A 20,423-nucleotide genomic window follows, 5' to 3' on the forward strand; every position below is an offset into this window, starting at 1 on the left:
CAATCATAGACTAAAGTGAATAAGCTCAATTTAGATCCCTGATTACTTATCTTTGTATAGAGCCTGCATGAGTCAGGTAGAAACAGTCTCTTGACAGATCAGATCATTTTCCCTGGAGTAAATCTTGGATATTTTCTGCCACTTTCTTTGTTACTTGTACCTCAAGTATTTGGTGAGCTAGTTGGTTTTCATTCTACCTATTAAAAAGTACATAAAAGATATGTACTCTGATTGGTAGTTAAATAATTTTAATGTAACCAACTATTACGGGTATTGCTAGAACTGAGGAGATAAGATGCAAAGAAAAGAGTTACAAAAGCCTACTAAAGTCTCGAGTAGTAAAGCAGGCCCCTAAGTGTTATCATAGTGTAGTTTTTGCTCATTTTCAAATGATGCACTGCTGAGAGTTTTTCTGAAATCTCTAAAGAGATCTGTCCCCAGGATTAGCTGATTCGAAGGATGCTCTACCTCTCTGAATAGAGCCAGTATGTGGAATCTCTGTGGTACCTAGGAGGCCTAAGACTTATGGCATACGATACTTTCCAAAGGTAGCCAAACAGTATCACCTGTTCCATATGTTCTTTCAACATGACCTTGACATTCCTCCCATTAAGATGTGGGGTCTGTGTCACATCCCCTTAAATCTGATGTTTATTATTTTCTTGTAATGAGTGATACTAGAAATTTCCAAGAATATGTTAGAAAGGGTATATAAGCTTCTGCCTGTTGCTGTATCATTCATACTTGGAACCCAGAGCTACCATGTAGATGTTTGACTAGCTTAAGGTTGCTAAGCTGTCAAACACATGGAGAGCATGTCAAGGCACTCTATTTGGCAGTCCTTAATTTTGAGCTCTTCCAACCCAGACGTCAGATTTGTGAATGAAGGAAATTTCAGATGATTCTGGCCGCCAGCTAATGAGTCACTAGTCAGCCTTTGAGTCTTCTTGGCTGAGGTCCTGCCATCATGAAGCAGATACAGGCCATCCCTGTTATGACCTTTTGGAATACCTGGCCCACAGTACTCCTAAGTATAAATAAATGTTTGTTGTTTCATTACATTAAATCTGGGATGGTTTGTTACACAGCAATAGTAAATAGAACAATCTTGAGCAGTACGAATTAAAAAAACTTAAGAAAATAACCTTTGAAATTATCTACATATTTGTGAATATAGGCAAGTTTTCTGAATGCTGACCTAATAGCCTAGCAATCTGTAAAGTTATGGGGCCGGGTAGTAAGAGTGAAGATTTTTCTTTAGCACTTCTTTGAAAATCTTTTTCAAGGCTCAATTTTAACTGTTAAAATTATAACTGAAAAATTTGGCTTTGTCTTTTCTTATCTCTAGCAGCTCTCTGACATGGGCAAAATATTATGTTAGTTCCTAGTTAATTAATTTTCACTTATTTTAACTTGTTGGTTTTTCATGTTGAAGGCTTCCTCTGATTAAGATATCTTTATTTAATGGGTATTTATTACAGTGATGGAAATCTGCACTGACAGTCTTTTAAATGACTGATCAAGATTCCTTTACAGGGTCATGAATTTGGCTTACTAAAGTGTGAATGACAGTGTTTTTTAAAAACAAAATAGAAGGTCCAAATCTAAGAGCTACAACAACTGAAAAGCTAAAATGCTAACCAATGAAAGTGGAAAGATGTATGTCAGGAATGATCATTCTGGTTTTAAAATAACTGATCTGATGCCCTTTCTAATCAGAATTAAATAGTAGGGCCTACATCCCAAAGCTTAGCTATTATAATCCTCAGGTCTCTTCATACCTCCACTGCAGTCTGGTTAGGGAGTGCTACTTTGCTTCCAAAGACGGTATGAGTATCTTACCATTTTTTTAGAGGAAGAGGAAGGGGGAGAGGGGAGAAAAGAAAAGGATTAAAGGGGAATTTCAAAGGGGAAAGGGAAATAACTAATTTTATGTTCAGAAGAGCTATCCTGAGAGTATGGGGATTCCCGAAGCGTTTCACTATCAATTTTCCCAAGAATGAAACAGAAAATAGGCAAGAAGAACTTATACCTACATGATAATATGTAATATTCTAAAAGACCAGTTCCTTCTGTTTTTGTTTAAGTATTCATACAATGATCACTTAGAACCAAAATACAAAATACTATCTTTCTAAGTATTCTCTTATGGATTCCAAAGGTTTCACATTATAGGGGAAAAAAATTAACATTACTGTAATACCTGACAAAATATTGTGAGCCACTTTCTCACTCCATTCAGGTAATTCCTTTGCTTTTTCTTCTGAAACTGGCTCATAGGGTACAATGTGACTCAGATTAACTTCTTCACTTGGAGGGTCTTTAGCCTAGTAAAAATTTTTCAAAATGTAAAACAATAAAGAACTTAGATGCGGAAAAATTATAAGCATTATGTAATAAAATATTAAGCCAACAAATACTAGCTATAATTGATAAAAATATCTCCAGCCAACATAGTTACCAGTATATTTTACAACATAAAGCAAAATACCACAACTGCCATAAAGCTTAAAACTGTACTGGTCTTATATAAGGTCTCCCTGGTGAGTAAGGTTTAAATACTAACATACCTCCAATACAGCATTTATCAAATCATATTTAAACTGATGAGACTATGAGTTCCTTTATAAACCTATCAACCCCTTGATGACAGTATGCACATGATACTCAGTAAGATTTAAAAGATTTGTTAAATGACTCAATCAGTAAGGAAGGATGTATCCAAATAAACCGGTTTTGACAGAAATCAAGTAAAAGCAAGTAAAAATATATAAACACAGAAGAATCTGCTACTTCATCTAAATGGAAATGGGGAACACAGATATACCTGTATTTTGTTAATTTAACAGCTGTATGAGAACTAGGGCCAACACTTAAAATGTCAAAGCTAAATTTATTCATTCTAAGAACTTACTAGCAGGCTAACTCAGACCTCATAATACTATAAAATTACTTGAAAATCAAGCTTCCCAATAGAAATACGAAGAGAACTTCATTTAAACATAAAACAACATTAAAAGCAAAACGAAAACTTCTATAGGGAGAAGGGGAAGCCATTCATAATTAAAACCCAAAGACAAACTGAACATAATATTAGCAACTTCTATCTTTAATAATGAGCCAATGTCCTACTATATAAAGAGCCCCTGGAAATTGAGAAGAAAAAGACTAGCAACCCAATAATAAAAAATGGACAAAGGACAAGGATAGACATCACACAGGAAACAAAATTCAAGGAAACCTTAAGCAGATACACAACATCACTCATAATAAAATCAATGCAAATAAGATATTCCAATACACCGTTTCTCATCTATCAGACTGCCAAAATACAGAAAGGCTGATCACCCACTCTGTGGACTAAGCTATGAAGAAATAGGTCTCCTACACTGAATGAGTATAGTCCTTAGGGAGGGCAACTTAGTAAAATCTATCAATATTACAAATGCATTTATTTACTGACTCAGTAACCCCACTTCTAAGAATTTACCCGATGAATTACTGGCAAATGTCTGTATCAATGGATCTACAAAGTTAGTCACTGAAGCACTGTTTCTAATATCAAAAGCCTAGAATCATCCAAATAATAATAGATTGGTTAAAGAAAACTATCAGAAATCCATACAATGAAATATGAGGTAGCTATAAGGAAGATTGAGAGGGTTTCTCCATTTATTAACATTGACAGAATTATCATCAAATAAAAAAACCAAAACACAGGACACTCCATGTTGTTACCTTTTGTATAAGAAAGGGAAAGAAATCTGTTTTTATTTGCTTTTACCTGCCTCAAGAAACTGAGGGAAGAAACACAACTTCTTGATAAAAAGTGATTACCTACTGTGGCAGGGAAAATGATATGGACAAAGGTGGGAGTAAAGTTTTTCAAAGTATAAACCTGTTTATATGATTTGATTTTTTTAGTTAAAAAATTAAATTTTTTAAAAATGGAAGTTTCAAATGATGTAAAAAATTTCCAAACATTAATATTAAGTAAAAAAGCAAGGAGCAAAACAGTTTGCCTCCCATGCTTACATTTGTATTATTACATGAATGTGTGCATGTATATGTATAATTCACACACAAAATAAACATGTGTATGTATAGATGTTTGAATATATCTGCAAGGATAAGAAGCTAGCAATAATGTATCTGGAGCAGGAAGCTAGGTGGCTGAGGGATAGGAATGGAGGCAGACTTACTTTTCACTAAGTATCTTTTGGATTTGCATTTTGTGCATTAACTTAAAAATTTTTTTTTAATAAATATATTTCTTGGAACCATCTTGGACTCCCCATGTCCTCCATAAAGCTGGTCTAAGACATTCAACATAATCCACAGATAAATGTAGAATATTCAAGGGGGACCTGGGTGGCTCAGTTGGTTAAGTGCTTGCCTTCAGCTCAGGTCATGATCCCAGGGTCCTGGGGTCTAGCCCCATGTCGTTGGGCTCCCTGCTGGGCAGGAGTCTGCTTCTCCTTCTCCCTCTGCCCCTACCCTACTTGTGCTCTCTTTCTCTCTCAAATAAATACAATCTTTAAAAAAAAATTTTTTTTAATGTAGAATATTCAAGTGATATGAATTAATTCTTCTAAGATAATTATTGAGCACTTATAATATGGAATACAACAATGAACAATACAAAACTGTAATTCAATACTCGCACAATGCTATTTTCTTTCTTCATATATGCTTATCTTACTACTTCCGCCCAGAATCCCCTTCAATCTGCTATATATATGACCAACTTTTGCTTCATCCTTCAGGACTCATCTTAGCCATAACACCCTCTCAGAAGCTTTCCTTACTGCTTCCCACACCTCTCTAGGCCCATACTTATCTATGAGGCTAGGCTGTACATTAGATGGTGCAATCTAGCCTACTATATAACCTATGTACCTTAGTCTAATGATCACACTGGATAGAAATGCTCTTTGCTAGCTAGACAATAAATTCCTTGAGATAAGAAATTTAACTTTTCCACTATGCTTAGCATTCTAGCACTAAATACTTACTGAACTTACTACCATTTAGAGCATATCGAATATTCAGGATCTAAGAAATAAAAGAAAAAACAACTAAACATATATATTTTTAAAGATTTATTTATTTATTAGAGAGTGAGTGCTCAAGGGCGGGGAGGAAGGGTTGATGAAGAGGGAGACAGAGTTCCAAACAGACTCTGTGCTGAGCACAAAGCCAGATGTGGAGCTCAATCCCAGGACCCCAAGATCTAGACCTGAGCTGAAACCAAAAGTTAGATGTTCAACTGACTGTGCCACCAAGACGCCCCACTACTAAACATGTTTTTAAAAATTCATTCTCTTTCCTGATGACCAGAAACAAGGGACTGAATAAAAATGGTAGTGTAAGGAAAAGCATATCTAGCCCCAAGATTCTGGTGTATAAAGGAAGGTAGAGAACAACACAACACAAAACAAAAAGATATGCACTAATGTAAATACAAAAATCTTTCAAATACTTCAAAAAAAAAATCTATCCCCCAAAACACAGAGTATGTTTTAAACAGTTTAAGTAACAAACACTGGAAAGGAAAATATTAAAGCTGATTCTAATTATTTTTGCCAGTGATCATTTTGTGATTCTGAAAGTTGCTCTGCTTTAGTAAACAGGGATAAGATCTTATAAATAATTGAAACTGGTGAAAGGTACAATTAGAATAGAACACACACATATACCTTATTGCTTTTTTACTTACTTTACTTACTTTTTTCCCCCGTTTTCCTTTATGACGCACGTCCTTATTGTCTTGGTCCAATGAAGGACCCAACTGTCTCACGTCAGTGCCACTGGCTTCCTTCAGTTGGTCAGGGGAGCATCTAGCTCTTCCAGGGATTTGGAATTCATTTTCTCCTTCTGCCCGGTTCCAATTGGCCTAAGGGGTAGACTAAACCTTAAATCAAATTCAAATTTTCTCTAAGCTATGCTCTAATGATGTGCTTGTTCAAACACTGATGTTTTTGACAGTCTACAAATACAACCACTTTTGCTAGTTTTTCCTCTATACTTTTGTTTTATCTCATCACCAAATCCCAACCCCTTGAGTTCTTTAGTTCACAGCATATGGCCTAAATCAAATTTCTAAAGACAAAGCATAAAAGATAAACTTACAAAAGTTGTTTGTCTAAGTTATCATTAAGTCAGATGTAGCTACATTTGAATTTAATTAAATAACAAATGGTAAGTTTTAGGGAACACATGTAAGACTAAATGAGTTTAAAGGCAATCAACAAAACTCATGTCCAGTTTAACCACTCTGCATTGTTGGAAGACTGATTTTGTTTTCTGTTTTTGCACTTAATACTGAAGATATTCTGTTCGCATATACTTTGCTGAATGAATACTTAAGAGTAAAGACAAGTAAGTCAAAGTTATAGCTAGTAACTAATTTTTGTTTACAGTTAGAGTTCTGGGACAACAGAGCAAACTAAAAACGATGTGCAACCAAAAAGTAAACATGTAAAAGTTGGTTTAATTTCTTTCCTAAAGCCCAGTAATATAGGTCCAATGAATGGAGGGGGTGAAGGGAGAAAGTGCTCCATGACAGGCCTGAAATAATTAGGAATGTCACTTCATTCAGCTAGTAAACAGCAAAGCTAAGACTTGAACTCTTATCCATTTGACCATGTTTTTGCCTTTGGCAACTACTCTCTATGAGCACACTGAGGCTACACACAACTCTGTAAGGGGACCACAGTTTTGTTACTATAGCTTAAATTTTTAGCATTGGCTATGCTAAAGTTTATGTTGATCACCAGTTCATTCTCATATACAGTTCATACAACCTAATGCTAGAGAGGACTCTGACCTTTTGCTTAGCTACTAGCCTGCTCCTGTCACCTGTGATCTTTTCAACATAGGTATGGAATGAAAGTGTATTCTACTTTCTGAGAAAACAGGAACAAAACTTTTAAGACTGAACTCAAAGGAAACTGTTTTGTGAAATATCCCCTGATCTCCTTAACTGTGTGTATACTTTTATTTCATCACCTATCATCATCCTGTACTGTGGTTATTCAGAAGACTATAAGTGCCTGAGAATAGGAGCTGTTAAATAGTATCTTTATATTCAGTCTCTTGTTCTGTCTTCCCATCCATCATCTAACACAATACCTAGTTAAATAATGGATTCTAAATACACACTGACTGAAACAGAGAGTAAAAGAGTATATTATCATGCTGTCAATCTCCTTCAACTTCAGAAAACTGTCAGTATTCACAATCAAAAATATTTCCCCCCCCTTGTCCTACATCAAGATGCGCAAGAACACCTGAAGAACAGCTCTCCTTAACAGTCTATATTTTAACTCCTTATGACAGATCAACACACGGGGAGGGAAAAAACAGGCTTAATAAGGCAAGTTCATAGGATGACAGACCATGTTTTAAATTGTACTTTATTTTCTCTTTACTTAGCTTTATTTATCATGAGAACAAAGACAACTCCCTCAACTAAAACCTGTTTCTTCCTCAAAATGCCAATCATACCCCTAAAATGTCCAACATAACCATCTGCTGATGCCCAAATTACCTTCGCTTCACCATTTAGTCCCATTAGGCTATTTTTCCAACTGAGCAGGAAGGCTGTGGTGATAACAAGAATTAACATTCACAAAACATTACTACTTGCCAGCACTGATAGAAGACAGTTAATGTATTAACCTTTAATCTTCACCACAGCCCAGTGAAGTAGATATTATTCCCATTTTATGATAAAGAAACTAAAAAGAAGATGAATAACTTGAGTAAAACAGCTATTAAGTACAAGAGTTCAAATTCAAACCCAGGTAATTTGACCCCAGAAACCACGATCTTAATCACCATTTACAGCCAATTTCCAACTAGTATTTGTGTACACACGGGCAAATTATATATTGTCATTTTTCGAACTTCAATCACTTTGGACCCTACTACAATTTCTTTAAAAGCATAAGTGCTTACGTTAAAGTAGATTTCATTCTAAAGATGATCACACAAGTTACCTGAAGCCGAAGGTCAGACATCTGTCTTAATAAATCCTCAAAGAGTTCTCTATCATCTTCTGGTAATTCAGAAGACAAGACAACCCCCACAAAGCATCCTGACGCTTGTAACATGGTATCAGGAAACATGTAGGCTCCCACAGTACATTTAAGAACTGGAGATCTATCAGGAACTAGAGGATACAACCAGTCACAAACCTGAAAGGATTAGTCAGGGGAAAAAAAAAAAATCAATGAATATACAAGGTTTTCACTGGTTTTAGAATTGTTATACCAGGAAATAAACATTTCAAAATTCTAAATGCATTTTACAAGGCTTTACAGAATCATTAGCATCAATAAATTCCCACTAAAAATTAGCCACTTGCTAGTCTGATCTTTGTGCATATCACTCACAAGAACTGTCCTAAAAATGTTATTGCTTCACTAACTATACAGTCTTCAAAGTAGTAGCCTTAAATAGCAGATAACCAATAATGAATTTAGTTTTAAATAAATAAGTCAAAGTAAATTAAGACTTTCTTTATAATTCAAATTAGACATGATTTTGTGGAAATAAAAGTACGTGTATTTACTGATTTAATCCACATAATTCCATGAAGTTAGATATTGTCATTTTATGTACAAGAAAACTAAGGCACAGAGAGGTTAATTAAGTTGCTCAGAGTCTGTGAAGAGTGGAGCTAGGATTTAGACGCAAGCAATCTGGCACCAGAGAAGCCAAACAATTCCTTTAAGTAGAAACCCAGCATTCGCAGGGGCATTTGGGTGGCTCAGTTAGTTAAACATTTGACTCTTGATTTTGGCTCAGGTCATGATTTCAGGGTCGTGAGATAAAGCCCCGTGTCAGGCTCTGCGATCAACATGGAGTCTGCTTTGAGATTCTCTCTCTCCTCTCCTTCTGCCTCTCCCCCCACAGTACGCTCTCTTAATAAATAAAATCTAAAAAAACCAAAAAAAAAAAAAAAAAAGAAAACCAGCATTCACAATGCTGCTTAATTTTTTTTTTTTACTAAGTCCAAGAGAATCTGACATAGCTAGAATAGAACATTAAGTTATGCTTATGGATTTACCATCTATTATTAAGTTCTATCAAAACAAACAAAGCTGCCCTGCAATATCATCAGATTGTCCATACACTAAGACTTAAGCTCACTTTCTGAAGATAAAAATTCAGAAGAGACTAAATTTAAATCATAATATCCAAATGCATTCATTTCCATTGAGATTACACTCTGAGCGAAGAGAATATTCTAATTGTGCTGCTCATCCAGGACACATTGCTTTCCTAATTATTAAGAAACTTGGGAGAATAATCTATTATCAAAATATTGTGTAAATGAGTCAAAGAGCATGGAAGATTTCATATAAAAAATGGAAAATTCTGGTACACTGCCATCATCTCTGATCAACAGAATATAAACCTATAAGGATCAGAGTATCCAAGTCTGATTCTTTCTTGGAGAGTCCTTAATAAGCCTTCTAAAATTCTTCTTTTATAGGTTCTCTTTTTTAGTCATCTCAAATACCATTCTCCATCTTTTATAAGTCAAACTCAGAGAAGACATAATAAAACTGATTACTGTGTCTTCCAAAGTATATTACTATGAGTGGTATATGAAAGGACTTTAAGTAATACACCAGATTATTTAAATTTGAATAGTAATGTATTTCAATAAATTAAGAAAAAATACATCTATCTCTCAATTTCACCGCTGTTATTGGTTGGGATGACAAAATTAACAAATGAGACATTTATTTATCTGTTTATTTAAGAGAGGGGTGGTGGGGCAGAGGGAGAGGGAGAATCTTAACCCTGAGATCATGACCTGAGCCAGATCAAGAACTGGACACTTAACCGACTGAGCCACCCAGGAACCCCAACAAATGAGACATTTAAATGTCTCATTTCTAAACTATTTAGAAAGTAATAATAGCAGAGGTATGAGACTGACAAAAAAAAAGCTGCAAAGGTTGTACTTAAATAACTAAAATTGGGAAAGTTTTCTTTTATTGTCATGATTTCTCTAAGACTAACTACATTCTGGACACCTTGATTGAACTGGAGTATCCCCAAATCTTCTGAAATGAAACTTTATAGACATTTCTCAGAGTAGATCATTGCAGATTGGAGGGCTTATCCACCACAGGCAGATTTCTCCCAGATTCACTTTTAGAAAGCAACCTTATGCCTAAGTTCTAATGAACTGACTACAAATTTAACAGGCTTAAAAAGTATATTAAACTAAAACCTAGAGAAAAATCATTTTTAGAAACCCTAGAATTCTATGCCTGCCTACTTAAGAACAAATGTTAATTTCTAATTTCATGAACAGACCTACAGTGATTTTTAGGGTATAAGAAGTTATATTAAAAAAAATTATATTTAACTTCTAATATTCACTTGATTCAGTGTTTGTTTTTTAGAACAGAGACATTCAGTAAATACATGTTAACTGCCTTTTAGGTCACTGTTACAAACATCTGAATACATGCAAATGAGAGCCCCTTCAAGAAACTCAAACTTCAGTGAAATTTTACTTATTATTTACGACCAAAAATAGGAGATACTAGAAAGATTAAAAACACTTTCTTTAAAGCACTCAAACGGACAAATTTTTACTAGAAAACAAGTCATTTTAATGGTTGAGCTCATGTAACCAAGTAGAGTGTTTCTGATATTCATTTCCCATATCTCCAGTAGTCTGGGCCCCAAAAGTTTTTTTATTTTTTAATGTATTTTATTGTATTACGTATTTATTTATTTATGTTTGGGGGGCAGAGGGAGAAGGAGAGAGAGAATCTTAAGCAGGCTCCATGCCCAACGTGGAGCCTTGCTCCATATTACAACCCTGAGATCACGACTTGTGCTGAAATCAAGAGTCTGACATTTAACTGACTGAGCCATCCACGCACACCCCACCCCGCAAAGGTTTTAAATTCCACTGTTACAACACAGCTCTATTACCAGGTCAGCAGAAAGTATTACAGCTTTTATCAGCCTCTTCACAATCCCGATCAATATGACTACTCTTTCTACCTCAAGGATTATTTCCCAAAATAACTTACGGGATACACAATATTCTTCCTATCCAATAATGAAGTCTTTTTTTTTTTTTCCCCCAGCAATGCCCCCAAATAACTCCTTCATATATATCTAGTAAGTCTCCAACTCCCTTTAAACAACTTTCAAGTTGATTCCATGTAAAAGCTACCTAAGAATTGAAAGTGGAGTATACCAAAAGACAAAATCAATCTAGGTAACTAGTGCTGTAACTAAACCAACCACATCATCTGGACTCTGGACAAAAAGACCTGCTTTGCTCAAATAGTCATCTTCCTTACATGCATGCAAACTTCTTTGTTATACCCAGTATAAATGGAGTCCTCAATCCTAGAACCCAACTCCCTGTACTGATGTCCAATCTTTTAAAAACAGATTGTTATTACAATATCACCTTCAAAATATTGCCTTTAGAATATTTCATTAATTCCACAGCAGTGCCCTAACAACACCAGTTGTTATTTAGCACCATTCTTTACTCTTGGACCAAGGGCATTCCAATAAATTTACCTGCTTGGAATATTAGAAATGCATCTTAAATTATCATTGCTATCTCTACTTCTATACCAAAGTTTCTTAACCTCTGCATGATTAACATTCTGGGTTACATAATTTTGATTGACGAAAGTGATCCTGTTTAGAGGTTTAGAGTCCCCCTGGCCTCTATCTACTATATGCCAGTAGCAGTAGCACAACTCACCCCCAGTTGTGACAACCAAAAATGTCTCCAGACATTGTCAAAATGTCTTTGGGTTGGAGAGTGGGGGGAGATCACCCCTGGTTGAGAAACACTGTTCTACATACTGGGCTAGGTCTAGCCCAGATCAACCCCTCAGATGGGGCTTGACAACATTTGTGGAAATTTACAGTAACACACCCACATGAGTTACATAAATCCTTTTTGAAATTGAAGTTACTAGGTTTCTTCTTCAATAAAGAATTAAAAATTTAAGGATGAATGCTCCAATGTCCCTCAGGTCTTATCACCACAATTTTAATAATAAAACACAATTTCGAAAAAAAAATAAAACAGTTTTGTATCTTAAAAAAAAATTAAACATCTAGGCATTTAAGGCTCATAAATTTCACAGAATATATTAATAAGGAACTAGAATGATCTTTTTGCACTTGTTGTCCTGGACACATAATAAATATTGACAAACAAAAACAATGTATTCTATACATATTTCAAATTATGTTTACATTTTTCTCTGGCTTACCTGAAGAAACCCAGGAGGACGGTTTAGAACGGTATCAAGAGAATTATCCAAGAACCTCACAATTCGAAGGTACCCTGGATATGAAGGTGCACTAACCTCCCCTGCAGGATTTACAAAAAAAATCTGTACTCCATTTGGTATCAGAATCAACTCATCTGCATCTAGCCCTAAGGTCTCAAGAGGAGGTGGCTGAGAATGATTCCTATAAAAGTCTTCTCCAACTGATGAAAATTCCCCAGATTCTGTTCCATAGGATACAGTGTAGTGACCCTCAGCAGCCTGAGGAGTATAAGCAGGAGGTGCTTCTGCTGGATGACTTTGAGATTGTAAGGATAAAGAACTAGGTGCAGGAACCAACCCTGTACTTGTTGTTGAAATGTTTCCATTTACTTCAGTATGCTGAGGAGGTGAACTAAAGGACTGAGGCTCTGGTGACTTTTCAGACTTGTCTTTAGGTGGAAATTCTGGATATAACTTGGGCACCTCCTGAAGATCATTCCGTAGAGAAGTGGCAAGACCCTTCTCCAGAATTTCCAACCTGGTACGTACATTCTGTAGTGTTTCTTTCATTTTCTGTTGCATCTGTCTAGCAGATTCCCACCCAGCACCTATGTGTTCAGGGTCTGTCGATGATATGCTGATTCCTCTGAGCAGGTGTCCTATTCCTTGCTTATAGTAGTTCTTTGCTTCTTCCTTCTGACCTAATTCATCTGTATTCAGTCCCTTATTAACAAATAAAAAGGCCTTCTTGTATGCTTCCTTGATGATCTTAATTTCAGCAGGTTCTCCATTGTGTGGCTCTTGCTCCATTTCTGTCAAACAGAAAATATTATCTTTAATTATCTAATTTAACTATTTGTTTATTGAATTATTATCAGTTTCTCCTACCTAAATATATTTCAAGAAGCTACGAGTCTTGCTGGTCTGTCTTGTTCACTCTTGTATTCCCTAACCCTATTATTAGATCTGACATAGAGAACGCACTCAATATGTATTTGTTGAATAGATAAATAATGCTCTTGTTCCTAAAAATTGTTTTAATTAAAAACAGAAGAGAATAAGTCAGAATATATCTACTGAATAATTTTCTTATTACAGTTTCTTATAATAAATAAATGTTTCCTACCATGTATCCAATGTTAGAACCAAAGAGCCTCATTCTAAAATTCATTATAATATAAATCCAGATTATATCCACCTAATTAAAAATGGGGTTCAGGGGCACCTGGGTGGCTCTGACGGTTAACCATCAGACTCTTGATTTCAGCTCAGGTCATGATCTCAGGGTCATGGGATTGAGCCCTGAGTTGGGCTCTGTGCTGAGCAAGGAGTATGCTTTAGATTCTCACTTCCTCTCCCTCTGTCCCTCCTGCTCATGCCCACGCTCTCTCTCAAATAAACAAATCTTTAAAAAAAAAAAAAAAAAAAAAAGGTTGAGTCACACACTGGAGAGGACAGAAACGAGAAAAAATTATCTGGATGAAGCTTTAAAGTTATCCACTTCCACTTAAAGGTGGCAGGTTACTCACATGCGGTTAGCCCTGTTCCCTCCGAAGACTCCACTAAAATAACTCTAGCAAGATTAAAAAGGCATAACCTCTCCTTCTTGTTAATGAGAAAAAAACATGAACAGGTACTTCGCAAAAGAGGATTTTTAAATGGCACGTGAAAAGGTGTTCAACACCTGATCTTGTGTATACCTACATTTCAAAGCTTACGTTACATAGTGTGCTGAAAGATTTCCTGAAATAACGTGTCAGTGGAGGCAATGGGTTGCCTATTGAAAAGGAAAGTGTGGGGGGCTGGGGGAGTGGTGGTGGTGGTGGCGGTGGCAGTGGCGTAATTCCATGGGTCGGTTGCTGAATAGCATTTCTTGCTGGCATCTCCATCTTGGGAGAGAAAAAAAAAGTTTAGCAGGGGAAAAAACCTGAAAATCTATCTATCAGGTGAAATGTAGTTGGGAACTTTTGTACAGAAAGTAAAAGTCTGGGGTGCCTGGTTGGCTCAGTTGTTAAGCGTCTGCCTTCGGCTCAGGGTAGGCATGATCCCAGGGTCCTGGGATCCAGCCCCTCATCGGGCTCCCTGCTGGGAGCCTGCTTCTTCCTCTCCCACTCTCCCTGCTTGTGTTCCCTCTCTTGCTGGCTTTCTCTGTCAAATAAATAAATAAATAAAATCTTTTTTAAAAAAAAGAAAAAAGAAAGTAAAAGTTTGTAATGAAATACTGTATTTTTAATTTGGGATTTACTCCAGGATTTGATATATTCTCAGCAGTCTCTGAGAAAATCCATTTCACAGGGGTAAGAACTGCAGAATAGTTCTTAAAAAAAATAATGCCTGTCATATCCCTAATCACAGTTAAGACCTTATCAAGTGGCTTGAAAAGACAAAAATATTACATGATTCCACAAACTTTAATTTTTATTTTTAAAATATCTTTTAAAGATCGAGGGGCTCCTGAGTCGCTCAGTTAAGCGTCTGCCTTCAGCTAAGTTCATGATCCTGGGGTCCTGGGATCCAGCCCCATCAGGCTCTCTGCTCAGCGAGGAGCTTGCTTCTCCCTCTCTCCCAACTTGTGCTCTCTCTCTCTCAAATAAATCTTTAAAAAAGGGGGGAAAATATTGATTTATTTATTTAAGGTGGGGAGGGGCACAGGGAGAGGGAGACAATCTTAAGCAGAGTCCCCTGAGCATGGAGCGCAAGACGGGGCTCTATTTCACCACCCTGAGATCACCATCTGAGCCGAAACCAAGAGTCGGGCAGCTTAATCGACTGTGCCACCCAGGCGCCCCTCACATACTTTCATTTTTAAAGTTGAGAACAGGAAGTTTTGAAATGTCAATCTATAGTATTAAATAAAATAGTACCCACATCAGTATAATCGTCTTAAATCCCAAACCAAACCCTGGTTCCAGACAGAAATAGCGCATTTATTTTTTAAAAGGTTCTAATAAAAGAAGTCAAACGTGTTTGTTTCGGACATAACGATGTGTGGGTGTGCATATGTTTAAGCTTTAAAAAAAAAATCTCAGGAGAAAAGGTAAAATTTTGAATCAAACTCCTGACAACTTAGTTCAATCCCATTAACCCTAAAAGCAGTGACAATCAAGCTAAGGTCAACATCACAAATAGTCTCTAATGCATAAGGTGCTCTAATGCCTGCGGACCTGGCCCTTTACAAAAAAAGAACACGGAACTTCTTCAAATACCTGTATGAAATTCCCTCCAATAGCATCCCATCCATTCTTGTCAGGGGAACTCTACAAATGACGTTTCAGAAACCCCCACAGGTGAGAAAGAACCAACATAAACCCTTCCTGTTTCAAACAGGTTTCCAGTAAAGTCACCAAACGGGGTCTGTTACTGCAAAGGAGCGCAATCAAAAAAACAGCTCCGTTTGTAACTGGGGACATTCTTACATTCCCCTTTTCTTGGTTTTGCTTTTGGAAATTTCAAAGAAAACCTGAATTCTTAAACGTTTAAACCAATATTTCAGAAGTAGCAACAATCCTGAACACAAATCCATTAAATTACAACGCAATAAAGTAAATTTCGAGGATCCTGGACAGAGTAAAACAGTTCATTAGTTAGTGGAAAATGGGCCAACCGTAAGGTAACGCAATAATGCCGTGTCACGAAACAGTGCACATTCCAAGAGAAACTTTTTCCAGACATAAAAATTAGGTCGGAGAGAGCCTCTGCGATGCTCAGTCCCTAATGAACACGAACAAATGCATTCGAAAGAGCAAAATCGTGTGCCATCCATTCCCAATACAATTGCTGTTGGTTGCTGATATTTTGTAAAGGCTACCGAACTTTCACGAAGCTCTAAGGACGCAAAACCACAGCCATTTTCGAAGCCAAGTAAACAAGCGCGTATGAGGCAGCAAGAATGGTCGACAGAGATGTTCCAAGAGCACGATCAAAGGGGTGGAAGTGGGAGGCAGCGTAAGCCAGTAAATGGGAGTGAAGGGCACAGGAAGCGCGGCGCTCGAAGGTTCCATAAATATAAGAGGCGGGGTAACTAAGAGAACAACTTCTCAAACTATTCTCTCGAAATTGCTTCCTTCAACGAAAGTTTCATGTCTGATACTTGGATGAGGGCTCGGGGCCCTCTCTGCCCTGCCCCTCCCCCCGCCCCGCCAGGCCGCGGGGGCCACGGGGCTCACGCGACTCGCCCGCCTCGGGAGGGTGGGGGGTGGCCCGCGCCAAGGGCGAATCCTTCCCTGCCGGCCGCCGCCCCACCTGTGCCTTCCAGACGTCGGGCACTTCGGCGCTACCTGAAGAGTCCCCGCCCGGCTGCCGCAGCCCAGCGACCTGCTCCCTCAGACGCCGCACCTCTACGACGCGCTGGGCCGGGACCGGTCCCGAGGTTCTTAGCGTCTCGCACGCGCGCGCGACTCAACGCCGGGACTCACAAAGCATTCCAAGTCGCGCGCTCCAGAGCGCGCCACGTCACGCGGCCGCGCCGCCCCGCCCGTCAGCCCTCGCTCCCGCGGCAGGAGCCCGCAGGTCGGCTTTCGCGTGACGCCCACTCGGGCGGCTTACCCCGGCCCGCCCAGCCTAAGTCTTTCCGACGCTGACCTTCTAAATGGTATGTCAGCTTGGAATCCCAGAATCAAGGTGAAACTCTGGGGAGAAAAGGACGAGGGCGGAAGGCCCCTCAGAGAATCACGTGAACCAGCCGCTCAGCGCGGACCCCCAACCCTGGTCTTTGCGGCCACGTCGTCAGCCCCCGCGCTTGCGCAATATCTTTCTCCCCAGCGGAACCAAAGCCGCTGGAGGGGCTAGGAAAGAGCGGTGGGCAGTGAGAGCGGTCACGGCTAGAGGGAGCCCTGGACACAGTGCACGTGGGAGAACAAAGGCTGATTCAATTCTTCTGGAACCTAATCTTTGTTACTAATGTATTCTAAGACAGTTACCTCCAGTGGTAAAAGTCTGGAGGGGGTGTGTGGGTGTGTGTGTGCGCGCGCGCACCTGCGCACGGTAAAAGTCTATGTAGCAGTATGGTCAGTGTTAAATTCCTGGCTCCTCAGGATAAACAGCAACTGTGCTAATACCATTCATGATTATCAGAAGCTAAGAGGGGGAAAATCAAAGTGGACATACCTTAGCTTTCTCCAAAACTTCTTTAAAATTACTAAAATGCTATAGATGACAGATTATATATTCTTCAATAGACTTGCCTTTAAAAAATTATGTATACAGTATCCTGAGCATTTACGACTAGCTAAGTGACTTGTTGAGGGATGACAGGGACTTAATTCTAGATGAATTGTTTACCTCAATCAAAACTAATTAATGATGAGGACTGTTGGATGACCACTGGGTGAGACTTAAATTAGGGACCATTTGGAAATTTCCCCCAAATTGAAGAAAGGTAACAGTCATCCCAAAGAGAAAAGCCTAGGTTAGGAAGGTATACATTAATACAATGGTTTAAATGATTTTGCTCTTATACTCCCTAAAAGAATTCTGGAAAATGTGACTCTACCTTTTCCCTCAATTTTAGATTGACCATCCGTAAGAATTTTGATCTGACTTAAATAGTTGCAAAAGATGCAAATTGTTTTATTGTAAATTGATATTTTAAAATAGAACTGTTACATAACCCTTTTATATGTAGCCAGTGGAACCTAAATACCAGGCAATTTGATATTCTTCAATTTTTAAAACTACACAAACAAGCTTTTCTTTAATATGAAATTTTACATCATTCCTTTTCTTCCTGAACCTGTATTTCCATAGTTCTTCATGAAATTTTATCCCAATGAAATATTTATTCTGGAAAGCATTTTATTGATCATCTATCATACTTCTCTGCATTGTAAGTACATAAATTTAAATCTAATTTTAAAATTTTGCGATAGCCATAAAAGTGTTTTAAAATGTAAAATTTCTAAATATAGGATCATTTTAAATAGAAAACCCTAAAATTTACCACAAAGTTACTAAAACTAATCACATACATCAAGGTTGCACGGTAAGAGATCAACATACAAAAATCAATAGTATTTCTAAACACTAGCAATGAACCCTCCAAAAATGAAATTAAGAATGTCATTGAGAATACTATCAAGAACAAAATACTTAGGAATAAATTTAACAAAGTAAGTGCAAGACTTGTACACCAGAAACCACAAAACATTGCTGAGAGGGTTTATAGAGGACCTAAATCAATGGAAAAACATTCCACATTCACAGACTGAAAGATTTAATATTGTTATAATGGCAATATTCCCCAAATTGATCTACAGATGGAACATAATCCCTAAGAAAATCACAGACAACTATTTTGCAGAAATTGGCAAACTAATCCTAAACTCACATGGAAATGTAAGGGAGCCAGAATAGCCAAAACAATTTTGAAAAAGAACAAAGGTGGAGGACTTACACTTCCTTTTTTTGTTTCTTCATTTCGTTTTGCTTCTTTTGTTTGTTTTTCAAGTTTTAATTTAAATTTCCATTAGTTAACATACACTGTCATATTAGTTTCAGGTGTAGAATTTAGTGATTCATCACTTACATACAATGCCCAGGGCTCATCACCCCAAATGCTCTCCATAACCCAATACCCATTTAACCCATACTCCTGCCCACCTCTGCTCCAGGAACCCTTGATCTGTTCCCTATAGTTGAATCTATTTCCTGGTTTGCCTCTCTCTTTTTTTTTCATAGGTTCATTTGTTTTGTTTCTTAATTTCCATATGAGTAAAATCATATAGTATTTGTCTTTCAATGCCTGACTTATTTCACTTAGCATAATGCTTTATCCATGTCATTGCAAATGGCAAGATTCCATTCTTTCTGATGGCTGTGTAATATTCCATCATAGATATACAAACACTCACACACACACACACACACACCACTTCTTCTTTAGCCATCCATCAGTTGATGTACATTTGGGCTCTTTTCATAATTTGGATATTGTTGATAATGCTCCTATAAACATCAGGGTGAATGTATCCCTTCGAATTAGTATTTGTTTTTTAATCTTTGGGTAAATACCTAGTAGTGCAATTGCTGGATTGTAGGGCAGTTCTATTTTTAATTTTTTGGGGAACTTCCATATTGTTTTCCAGAGTGGCTGCACCCATTTGCATTCCCACCAACAGTCCAAGAGAGTTCCCCTTTTTTCTGCATCTTTGCCAATGTCTGTTGTTCCCTGAGTTGTTAATTTTAGCCATTCTGTCTGGTGTGAGGTGGTATCTCATTGTGGTTTTGATTTGTATTTCCCTGATGATGAGTGATGTTGAGCATCTTTTCATGTGTCTGTTAGCTATCTATATGTCTTCTTTGGGAAAATCTCTATGTCATCTGCCCATTTTTTTTTAAAGATTTTATTTATTTATTCGACAGAGAGAGACAGCCAGCGAGAGAGGGAACACAAGCAGGGGGAGTGGGAGAGGAAGAAGCAGGCTCATAGCGGAAGAGCCTGATGTGGGGCTCGATCCCGTAATGCCGGGATCACACCCTGAGCCGAAGGCAGACGCTTAACCGCTGTGCCACCCAGGTGCCCCCATCTGCCCATTTTTTAACTGGATTATTTGTATTTTGGGTGTTCAGTTTTATAAGTTCTTTATATATTTTGGATACTAACCCTTTATCAGATAGGTCACTTGCAAATATCTTCTCCCATTCCGTAGGTTGCCTTTTAGTTTTGTTGATTGTTTCCTTCGCAGTGCAGAAGTTTTTTATTTCTATGAAGTCCCAATAGTTTATTTTTGTTTTTGTTTCCTTTGCCTTGGAAGACATATCTAGTAAGAATTTGCTATGGTCAGGGTAAAAGTTTATTGCCTGTGGTCTCCTCTAGGATTTTGATAGTTTCCTATCTCACATTTAGGTCTTTCATCCATTTTGAATTTATTTCTGTGTATGGTGTGTAAGAAAGTGGTCCAGTTTCATTCTTTTGCATGTTGCTGTCCATGTTTCCATTTGTTGAAGACAGTATCTTTCCCATTGGATATTATTTCCTGCTTTGTTGAAGATTACTTGACCATATAATTGTGGGTCCATTTCTGGGTGCTGTATTCTGTTCCATTGATCTATATGTCTGTTTTTGTGCCAGAACTATACTGTCTTAATCACTACAGCTTTGTTATATAACTTGAAGTCCAAAATTGTGATGCCTCCAGC

The 20,423-nt window shown here is 37.6% G+C and overlaps 1 protein-coding gene across 6 annotated transcripts in view; it reads right to left on the reverse strand.

Annotated features, from left to right (window-relative positions):
• SPART (spartin) overlaps positions 1–16,994 on the reverse strand; it is a 30,078-nt gene extending 13,084 nt beyond the window's left edge. The window contains exons 1-5 of one of the 6 annotated variants that reach the window (XM_008692232.2): positions 16,869–16,994; positions 12,288–13,099; positions 8,004–8,201; positions 5,720–5,896; positions 2,204–2,327 (exon numbers count right to left, since the gene is read on the reverse strand). In XM_008692232.2, coding sequence (XP_008690454.1) covers positions 2,204–2,327; positions 5,720–5,896; positions 8,004–8,201; positions 12,288–13,097 — 1,309 coding nt within the window. In that variant the 5' untranslated portion in view covers positions 13,098–13,099; positions 16,869–16,994. Of the gene's footprint in view, positions 1–2,203; positions 2,328–5,719; positions 5,897–8,003; positions 8,202–12,287; positions 13,100–13,991; positions 14,352–16,529; positions 16,693–16,868 lie in introns of those variants that run through there. The other 5 variants (XM_040622067.1, XM_040622089.1, XM_040622082.1 and 2 more) reach the window with 5 other exon arrangements.
• Positions 16,995–20,423: the final 3,429 nt, after the last annotated feature.

The sequence above is a fragment of the Ursus maritimus genome, unplaced genomic scaffold (genome assembly GCF_017311325.1).
Source record: "Ursus maritimus isolate PB19 unplaced genomic scaffold, ASM1731132v1 scaffold_10, whole genome shotgun sequence".
In the NCBI taxonomy this organism is placed as follows: domain Eukaryota; kingdom Metazoa; phylum Chordata; class Mammalia; order Carnivora; family Ursidae; genus Ursus; species Ursus maritimus.